This window comes from Copadichromis virginalis, linkage group LG3 (genome assembly GCF_057382275.1).
Source record: "Copadichromis virginalis isolate Kocher_CV1m ecotype Utaka linkage group LG3, C_Virginalis_male_GT1.1, whole genome shotgun sequence".
Classification (NCBI taxonomy): domain Eukaryota; kingdom Metazoa; phylum Chordata; class Actinopteri; order Cichliformes; family Cichlidae; genus Copadichromis; species Copadichromis virginalis.
The window spans coordinates 6,494,824-6,505,990 of record NC_140620.1 but is presented as its reverse complement, the minus strand read 5'-3'; the positions used below and the strand labels follow the sequence as shown (position 1 = coordinate 6,505,990).

The 11,167-nt window shown below is 38.9% G+C and overlaps 1 protein-coding gene across 1 annotated transcript; it reads right to left on the bottom strand.

Annotated features, from left to right (window-relative positions):
- Nucleotides 1-7,116: 7,116 nt before the first annotated feature.
- Nucleotides 7,117-8,826, bottom strand: LOC146712482 (uncharacterized). The gene is made up of 4 exons (XM_085436546.1): nt 8,717-8,826; nt 8,553-8,613; nt 8,347-8,441; nt 7,117-8,236 (listed from the first exon to the last, which is right to left on the bottom strand). The coding sequence occupies exons 1-4, from the start codon at nt 8,824-8,826 to the stop codon at nt 7,117-7,119; spliced, it is 1,386 nt and encodes a 461-aa protein (XP_085292672.1).
- Between the last annotated feature and the right edge of the window lie 2,341 nt (nt 8,827-11,167).

Below are 11,167 nucleotides of genomic sequence, written 5' to 3'. Positions count from 1 at the left end.
TGGGAACCTGCGAGTTCCTGTCTAAAAGGATTGCAGCGAGTCAATCCAGTCCAAGATCATAAAGAACTCTTTTTCTAAAAACAAAAGAAAAAACAAATAAATGAGCTCATATTGATGAGGGTGGAGAATCTGATGCTTTGCGCGTGAGGCTCCACTATCAGCAAGATCTAGTGTGAATGCATGTGGATGATGTGTGTGACTGGACTGTGACTGGACTGACCATGTGGACTAAAGTGTTGACTGAGTTGACACTGAGACAAAGACTGGACCAACGTTAGGATGAGTAGATGCTGACAAACAATTCACGACGCCGGTAAGAAAAGGGTGGATGCTTTGCTTTGCTTTTGGCAGGAGCACAAGAGAGAGAGGGAGACCGAAAGGTTCACATGAGATTGTGGAGCTGCAGACTCCACCCTTGGGCGGCTAATTTTGTGTTGCTGATGTTTGCTTTAAGAAAATGTTGTTTTATTGACTGGGTTTAGATGATGGTGTCACATTATATTGTTGGGAAAATGCCAAATGCTAAAGGGGAGAAAATGTTTGATGTTACTGATGTTAGCATTAACCAAAGCAGGCCACTGTAGAAGTCAATGACATTTTATAGAAGGAAAATAGAACCAAAGCCAAATGTAGGAGTTATATAGGGGATTGGTGGACTTGTCACATTCCAAATCCAGTTATGGAATAACAAACACTGGTCCAAGGGAAAGGGCATGTGATACGAGGTGGTGCTGGAGGAAAACGAGCAAAGTAAAGACAGCAAACCTATTTTGGTTCGATTTGATAAAGTCAAATTAAAAGAAGTACCATGACACTCAGAGGATCAACGTGAAACTAAAACATACGCAAGTTTTGTATGAAGCACATGACTGATAACTGTTGTGTTTTAAGTTTAGTTTCTTATAGCACAGAGTGGATCACAGTGAGGCAAGGACTGAGTTTTAAATGTGAAGTTGATGCTAATATACAGGTTTTGTTTCTAGGTCGTTCTGGGGATGCAGGCTCTGGGTGGAGCCAGGAGTTGAAAAGATCGAACATGATAATTAAACTGATTTTATTATTTAAACACAGGTTTGCAGGCCCAGAGCAAATATACTCGAGAGGAGAATCGCTGAGGTTTCCTGAGAAATGATATGATGAACCTTTTTCTTTTAATTTTCTAGTTGTGCTTTTGTTTGACACATGAAGATGTGTCAAAAGGGGGAGTTTTAGGTCTAATTTGAAACAATGGATTATATGATCAGTGTGTGACTTTTTGTGTGTTCGATCATTTAGGTACGGTAAAATTGCTTTTATGCTTAAGCTTAACTGATTGAAAATGTTTGTTTTCTTTATGATTTCTTTTACTAGAATAAGCGCTTATAATCATTTTTCATACACACATTGCAATTGCACTGATAGGAGTTGCCTCAGTCTTGTGAAGGTCATAAGCTTTGTTCAGCGTGACTGTCTGGATTGAAATATGGTAGGAAAAGGACTCAGAGTGCTTAGGGGTGAATGCAAACACGCTTACACACAGAAATAATAATTTGATTAGAGAGTCCCGAATGTGATACTTTGAACCAACTTTGAATAATCAAGAGAAGAATTGATGAACATATTAGATCATTGAGGCGTAGCAGAGAGAGGTGTTTTCCTTTTCTGTCCTTTGCAGGAGAAGATTCCAGAACCACAGCAAAACCACGAAGGGGTTGGTGAGAATCCAGGACCCAAGAGGAGGGGCACCCAAAAGAAGCACAGAGCAGATAAACCTCTCAGAAAATGTGTTTTTTGGGTGGCTGTAGCTCAGGTGGATCAGAAGGTCGGTGGATCGATCCCAGGCTGCCTCCTGGCTGCCAAATATCCTTGGACAAGATACTAACCCCATGTTTGCCTACTGGTGGTGGTCAGAGGGCCCGGTGGCACCAGTGTCCTCACCTCTATCAGTGTGCCCCAGGGCAGCTGTGGCTACAACGTAGCTTGCTTTCACCAGTGTGTGAATGAGTGAATGACTGAATGTAGTGTAAAATGCTTTGGGGTCCTTAGGGACTGAGTAAAGCGCTATACAAATGCAGGCCATTTACCATTTGTTTATGCAGCCTGAAAGCCTGCAGACATGACAAATACTCTTAGAGAAGAGAAAAATAGCTAAATGCAAACAGGAAATTGCAGCCAAAAATGAAACGAGTTAAAAATGGCCATTAGTCAATCTAAACCTTAGACTGTAAACCTCTAAACCTCATCTACTGAACATTTCAAGAACGCTGACCTGAGTGTTTCCAGTTCACAATATGGACGTTTCAGTCCAGAAGACAAAACTTTCACTCCAGAGTCCTTCAGGTCATTGTTACTCAGGTCAAGCTGTCTCAAACTAGAGGGCTGGGAGCTGAGTAGTGAAGACAGAGTTTCACAGCTTCCCTCTGAGAGATTACAGACACTCAATCTGAAGAGACAATAAAGAGAAAAATAATAATGTTAAACTTTGTGGTCTGAACCTTTGAAAAAACATGATCTAGATAAAATATCATCTCTATAGAGATTAAATCATGTGGAGGGTTAATTAATCATCAATAATAAATCAATTAGTCATCATTAAATAATTAATTAAATGTCATTAATGAATTAAGTTCAAAATACTTAATAAATTAAATATATACATAATTGATTTAATGCCATGTAATTTCCAATAAATTAATTATTTTTTTAATTATGTTTAAATAATGTAATTAATCAATTAATAACACATTTAATTAATTATTTAAGAATCTATTTATTTAATTCATCTGGGCCCTTCTAGCCCTGCAGCTGTCATGTGCTTACATATCCACTGGTATGTATCCTACAGGTATTCTCACAGCAGTGCTGCTGAACATTAAATGACCAGCAGATGTCAGTTCTTCATATAAGCAGTTAAACGAGGCTTTGTGTGATCTGCCTTTGGGTGAAGCAATAAAGCTGGAAAAATTGGACACATTCACAGAGCTTTACCACAGCATCACTAGACAACAATGGAATTATTTTAACTAAAAACAAATAATCAGAAAGTCTTCTGCCTGGTCTCGTACCTCTGTGTCTCTGTAACATGAATAATGAGCTGAAATTCTCCTCACGACACCACCGACCAGCTCGAAGGGCCCTCGAGTTTACCTGCATGCATCCTGTTCACCTGTCAGCTGTTTAACACCTGCTGATTATTCAGGAAACACGCCCACATTACCTGGTGACAGTCACAGTTTAATGCGGGCCGCTGTTTGTCAATATAAAAGAATTTTGTTCCAATATTGGGCGCATTGGTATTGCAAACGCACCATATTTTACAGTCTCTCACTGGATTATAAGGCGCATTAATCTTTAATTTTAAATTGAAACTAACATTTAAAAACATTTGGTACAATGTGGAAAGAGGAAGAGTATTTCCACCAGGAGCAGAAACGTCTGACTCAGCATGACGATGCTGTTGGTGGATACTGAAGAGCTCAGCCTGTCAAGACAGGATTAGGTTATCGTTTTTAAACATGTTTATTCAATTATATTCTGAGGCCAGTTATCTGGTATAATATTTGGAAGTCTATTAAAATAAAAATAAAATCAGATGTGTGGTCTTTTGGTTGTTTTTGTTTTGTTCAATAAGCAGATGTTGGTGTTTCAGCAATGCAGTAACTTAAGTTTAAAAGGCTTGTTAGAAACTATGAAACACATCATACAGACTTGTGGACATTAGAAGACGACTAATAATCATCGTGAATAAGACTAAAGGCAGGAAGGTGTCCTTTATAACTAATAATATTAATAACTAATAATATTAATATCATAGTCTGTCTGCAGCTGAGACAATACAAACTCAAACTGTGGGGAGAAGATTATATCACTTCAGTTTAAATTGACCTGGAAGCGCCACATTTTCAGATGGCTTTAAGATGTTTATGCATACTGTTATTATATTAACCTTGTATTCCAGATGCAGTTATAACTATTTTATACATATTGCATATCTGTGCTTATTTTGAGTTGATGTTCGGTTCATTAAGGGTCTTAAGCTTCACTGGCGTGACTGTCCAGGTGATACATGCTGAGGGAAACTAGAACATAAAAGGAATTGCAATACATGCTTACAAAACACTTATATCAGGTCATTTTTATTATCTTTTATATGTTCATATTCTATTCATATTCATATATCAGTTGGTTAAAACATTTATTCAATTTATATTACATCTATAGTTTTAGTAAATTGTTGACAGTGGCCTCTGACTGTGAGCGTTAGTAGGTGAGAAGTTACACAGAGTGCCACGTAAGGTCGTGACAAATCATGTTTGCTTGTAATTGTGGGCTTGCAGAAGTGCTCGCTCACTGCAAAAACATTGTCTGCGGTTTTGAAGAAGCGCTTATCAGAAAGGTTGACAGGAAACATCTGCCATGAAGACGAAGACAATGTTCTTTTTAAAATGTGTAAAAAGTCATTGTGGTTTTGATCTGACCTATGTATGAAATGGATCTGACGTTGAGGGGGCATCATTAAATTTAAGCCCTGATGGTATAAAATATCTGTTTATGCTTTGATTAAGTCGGAGATCAGCGCCGTCTGCGAACAGAGTTGTCTTCCCACGTGTGTATTTCATTAAAATCAATTGTCTGACCAAGATCTTCTGGACCACGGTTGTTTGTACTCTCCTTCCTCAATGTTTGAACCTTAACAGTCCATAAATATCTGGACAGAGAGAACTTAATTTCTGATTTTGGTTCTGTACATACACTAAAATCAATTTTAAATGAAACAACTCAGATGTGTTTGAAGTGCAGACTTTCAGCTTTAATTCAGGGGGTTGAACAAAGAGATGCAGAAAAATGTGAGGAACTAAAGCATGTTTAACACAATCCCTTCATTTCAGGGGAAATGTGGAGGAAAAAGTAGAAAAATTAAATAACTGAATTAAATTAATTAAATAATAAGATTGTCAGCTGGTACCCAGCGCCATGCGACCGCTTATCCTGGTCCCAGTGTTAGGGTCAGTGAATCCAGTTAACAGAAAGATATCCTGGATATACTTGACTGACTTTTTAGACTCAAGATTAATAATCATAATAAAAATTATAGTCTAACATCCAGAAATCTGTACGATGTGTTTCATTATGTCTAACAAGCCTTGTACAGTTAAAGCTAACAGTTACTACATGACTGAAACACCAACATTATCTCTTTTATTAAAACATGCATATTAGGGCTGGCATCGTCACTCATGTCTAGAATCGATTCGATTCAATTTGATTCAATTTGATTCAATTTGAATCGGGGAAATTTTGCCTCAGACAGTCAGAAATATTATAATTCAGGTCATGCATCAGTACATTTCTATATTTTTATATCTATAAAAAGAAATCTGACACTTGCGAGACTTTATCAAAGGTGTGAGCGTCACAGCAGATGCCTTTGTGTCAAAGTAGCTGAGGATCAAACAGAAAAACATGAAGGTTTTCCTGGCCTGGGATTTTGTACAAATATTCTGCAGTACATCAAAAACAAAAGAAAACCATTAATGAACATATGAACATTACCTGATGCTGCTGACGTGAAGCAGAGCAAAGTTACAGAGGTTTGATTACAGACACAGCTGAGCATTTTGCAATTTTGCATCATTTTAAAAAGTTTAAATTTGTTCAGTATTGAACGGCAGAAACGAGGCTTTGTTTTCAGAAGTAAGTAAAAGAAAAAAATAGCTGCCGACAGGCTGTAAGAACGGTAGACTTGTGCGTAACAAGCAAGCGAATAATGCAGAAAACAGGAAACTGTTCTTGAAGTACAGAGAGAGAGAGAGAGAGAGAGAGAGAGAGAGAGAGAGAGCAGTGCATGAAGTGTGATTTTATCCTGGTGGCAACAAAACAATCAGAGGGAATTCATGACGATGTTTATGTGAAGCGTAGTTTGGAGCTTCTTTTGCTGATGATTTACTCAATATTGTTTGGAGAGAGATCAAACCTGCAGCTTCAGAATCAGCGCAAAAAGGGCGTAAACACAAAGCGCGGACCCACCGAAACATCAGAATCAGTGTCCGTGCAGTCAGGGGAGAAAGTCACATCTCACTGATTCTGATGCGTCGGCGGCTCCGCGCTTTGTGTTTACGTCTTTGTGCAGAATCCGTGTTCCTGCTCTCATTTACTGTTTTAGCTGTTTGGTGGTTGTTGAAATTTTGGGAGGTTTAACCTGAGATTCTGGCGTTTTGGCCAAAATAAGCGCAGATACTGAAGGACCCGTCCCATCCTGGCAACAAACTGTTCCAACTTCTGCAATCTGGTAGAAGGTTCCGCATCATCCGGGCAAGGACAGAGAGACTCAAGAGGAGCTTCTATCCCCAAGCCATCCGGGCCCTAAACACACACACACCCGCCCTCTCACATCATCTATAATTGACTGAGACAGGACTCTCTTCCAGACACTCTAAACAAAGGCACAATGTACATTCCAAATATGTTTATATTGTCTATCCTCTAAAATAGTCAGATGTCTATTCATATTAATGTACAGAATTCACCTGCTTGCTGCCACTACTGCACATTCACCCAGTGTATATACTATATGTATATATGTAATGTTCTTCCTCTACCCCCTCCCCCCCCCCCCCCCCCCCCCCCATTTTTGCACATGTCAAGGAGCGTTTCAGGCTACATTTCACTGTGTGTTATACTTGTATAACTACACAGCAAAATCTCCAGTGTTAAATTAACACTAGAGAGTGTCTATATGGGTCCACACCTCTGAGTGTTAAATACAACACTGTTGAGTGTTAAATTAACACTTTTGACAGTGTTATATGTTTAAAAGTAACCTAGTCAGTTTTGAAGATTAACAATGGCTAACACTGAGCAGTGCTGGTTTTCTAACACTGGAATATTTCTAACATTTTGAGTTATTTTCCAGTGTTAGAAAATCAGCACTGGTTTCAGTTACTGCTGTTGATATGTTAAGAGTAAGAATAAGTTCAGATTCTCTTAAAGATAACAACACTAATATGTTAACAATTGTTGGACTTGTGGAGGCATTTTGAGAACCCTTATAAACATCTGAAGGAAAAATATTCTTTAATCATAGATGCAGACTCATGGAAAAAATATTGATTAATCATTTTATTTGATTTTGTAGAGTTAGAACAAACAGATTGGATTCTCAAAATCAGTCAGTTTCTTGGGGTCTGAAGCAACAACAGAACAGGGCTCTGAATTTTTGGAAGAAGCCCTTTTTTTCTTCTTTTTCTCCTTTTTCTCCTTGATTTTAATGTTGTTAGACTTCTCTGAATTATTAGTAAAAGAGACAACTGGCTCAGACATGGATAGACATACAGAAGGGAGTTCCTCACTAGGAAGATCATCAGACGTTGCCAGACTTTCAGAAGCAGGCTCTTTAGTAGGAAGAACATCAGCCTTTGATGAACTTTCAATGAGAGGTTCTTTAGCAGGATGAACATCTGACTTTGGCAGACTTCCACGAGCGGGTTCTCCAGTGGGAAGAATATCAGCCATTGTTGAACTTTCAAAAAGAGGTTCGGAAGTAGGAAGAACATCTGACTTCAGAACACTTTCCCAAGCAGGTTCTTGAGGTTCTTTAGGAGGAACAACATCTGGCTTCAGCAGATTTTTACAAGCAGGCTCTTTAGTCGGAAGAACATCAGCCTTTGTTGAACTTTTAGAAGAAGGTTCATGAGTGGAAAAAATATCAGCAATTCGTGAACTTTCAACTGGAGGTTGGGAAGTGGGAAGAACATCTGACTTCAGCAGACCTTCAGGATGAGGTTCTTTAGTTGGAAGAACATCAGACACTACTGGACTTTTACAAGGGGGCTGGAAGATCTGGCACATGCTCGTCTTTGCTACATCAGAAATTGCCCTGAGTAGTCCTGGTGCAAAGTTTGCAATGTGGCTCAGCAGAATCTTTTCTGAATATTTCTCTCTGACTTCAGACAGGATACTTTGCACCATGTCATCTCTGATGGACCTTGAGAAGATGGCCTGGTTTTCCATTGTTAGGAGAGATTTGGACACTCGATCCAAAGTGGCCTTTGTCACACTGGTGGAGAGGATGCTCAATTTTTGGGAGGACATGTTCAGTAGGGGGTAAGAAGGAAGCTTCCAGAAGCCATGCAGGACACGGGGAACCACCTCTATCACCACGTCTGTTGCAGTGAACAGTTTGGAGGTTTGTACGTCCTGCTGCCTCTCTTTAAGGAGGTCAATGTACTTCCTGACATTGCTGAGGAGCTTAGGTGTTCTGCAGAATAAAGTTATAAGAATGATCTTTTACACCTATTTAAAAAAATAACAGAAATTTTGAAATACTGTAGCTGGACTGTTAATGATTTTATGTCAGAGGTGACTCACTGAAATTTAGGAGGTATGGCCTCTGGAAATTCCAGCAGTATCTGGGCTTGAAACTCGATGTCCCTCATTTTATTTATTGTGTTCACTGCCCACACCTGAAACAGAAAGCATGTTTACATTGCAGTTTTGTTGAGAGGTTATGTGATTGTAGTAAAAAAAAAAAGATCTCCAAATGACTAAAACTCTTGTGAGTTTTCTAGTCTTACCAGTTTCAGAAGAGGTTTGGCTTCTGTTTCTTCCAAACCCTCCAATTCAAACTCCCAAAGTCTTCAAAAGAAAACAAAAGAGAGGTTTTCTCTCAGCATTTACACTTCAGCACAAACAGTTTCAGGTGTGAGGTGGATGGTCTGTAGGTGTCACAGTAACTCACTGCTCTCTGACTGTCTCTTTGCTCCTCTCCACCAAAAGATCTCCCATATCTTCTGCAGTGAGGCTTGATGGTATTTGGTTTTCCTTCTGAAGTCTGAGGAATTCCGTCATCATTGCAATCTAAAAATAAAAGGAGACATTTAATCAGCATCACTCCCAGGTCTTCAGAAATCACCTGACATTTTATCTCAGTTTTGGTTTGGATGGATCTGGGTCTTACCTGAGCCCTGTAACCTGGTAGATACCAGCAGATCTCCACAGCTGTGTTATATATGGGTGTGTTGAACAGCACCTGTCAAAGAAATAAGAAATTACTCATTGTAACTTAAATTGATTCTCAGTTTGTCAGCTTTTTAAAACTACATCAAATTCTTCAAAAATGCAGTAAAAACAAAAAGTGTCACATACCCTGATGGGTTTGTAGATCCCTTTACTGGCTTCCATTAAAACGCTGCTGTTCTATCACAGTTGGGGAAGAGAAACTTTCCAAAACTCTTCAAAACTTGTGTAAGATCAAATGTAGATATGAAAATACTCCTGACTTGATGGTTTGTCTTGCACAGATGAGCTCTTTTTCAAGTCTGATGCAGATTTAAAAATGCACAATTCTAAAACAGTCACCATGGAAACATTTGATCCCTGCTTTATGTCATTAAATTAAAAGAAAACACTCTATTTTACACTACATTACACTATATGTTGTTCATTATATAAGTAAATAAGGGTAGGCTACAGCCGTCCTTAGGTCACTCCTGTGAAAAGATGCATACAAACTGGTGAATCAGAAAAGAAAGAAAGCCAACCTGCAGCATTATGTCCTTTTATGTTATTTCAATTCAATTCAGTTTTATTGATACAGCACCAAATCACAACAACAGTCGGCTCAAGGTGCTTTACTTTGTAAGGTAGACTCTAAAATAATATACACAAGGAGAAAAACCCAACAATCATATGACCCCCTATGAGCAAGCACTTTGGCGACAGTGGAAAAATACTCCCTTTTAACAGGGAGGAAGCGCCGGCAGTAACAGGCTCAGTGAGGGGCGGCCATCTGCCAGGAGTGGTTGGGGTGAGAGAACGAAGATGGGACAAGAGGCATGCTGTGGAAGAGAGACAGAGATTAATAACAAGTGTGATTCAATGCAGAGAGGTCTATTAACACATAGTGAGGGAGAAAGGTGACTGAAGAAGAAATACTCAATGCATCATGGGAATCCCCAGCAGCCAACACACATTGCAGCATAACTAAGGGAGGATTCAGGGTCACCTGATCCAGCTCTAACTATATGCTTTAGCAAAAATTAAAGTTTGAACCCTTCTCTTAAAAGTAGCGATAGTGTCTGTCTCTCAAATCCAAGTCTGGAAGCTGGTTCCATAGAAGAGGGGAGAAACCAGTTGGCCTGCAGTGTGAGAGGGAAGTGCTCTACTAGGGTGATATGGTATTAAGGTCATTAAGATAAGATGGGGCCTGCTTATTTAAGACCTTGTATGTGAGGAGCAGGACTTGGAATTCAATTCTGGATTTAACAGGGAACAGGATATAATTCATATATATATATATATATATATATATATATATATATAAGAAAAATCACATTTGTGAATGGTATACCGGAGTCTCTGAGTGACGATGTCCTTTTACCTCCGGATAAGAACAACTTGCTCATTATAGACGATGTGATGAATACTGCGTCTAACAGCATAGAAGTTCAAAATGTGTTCACACAATACGTTCATCATAGGTACTTGAGCTGCATGTATTTAGTTCAGAATTTGTTTATGCAACAATTCCGTTGAACACTAATTATTTAATTCTGTTTAACAACCCCAGAGATAAATATCAAATTTCAGTTTTAGGTAGACAGATGTTTCCAGGTAATACAAAATACTTCTTAGAAGCTTTTAATGATGCCACATCCACCCCATACGGGTATCTTCTAATCGATTATAAATCTAAGACGCCTGAGTATTTAAGACTCAGAACCAATTTGTTGTCAGATCGTCAAGTTGTTTATATCCCAAAAAAACGGCTAAAGCGGTAAAAAGGATGTCGTATTCACGGATGCAGAGAAACATTGCACTGTTGGAGTTGTTGTATAAATCCCCACCCAGCGTACGGAGGAATATTATTTGTAATGCAAGCATGGATTTTATTAATGCTCTGTGTGAGATATCGCTCAGTGTTTTGAAAGGTGTTATCCCGCTGACTGATCAACAGTACAGACAACTAAAAAAGAAAAAAAGTAATCAGGCTGGTTGCAAACAAAAAGGTCAAAAGTTTAAAAAAGAGAAGCTCCATCAACCAATCTGGAGGATTTTTGCTACCGTTATTAGGGGCTGCCATACCCTTCATCACCAGTCTTATAGCAAACAGGTGAAAATGGAGCACACACAGAAAATGTTTTTGGTCCCGCAGCATCAGTTGGACATGTTAAACCATCAGCAGCAACAA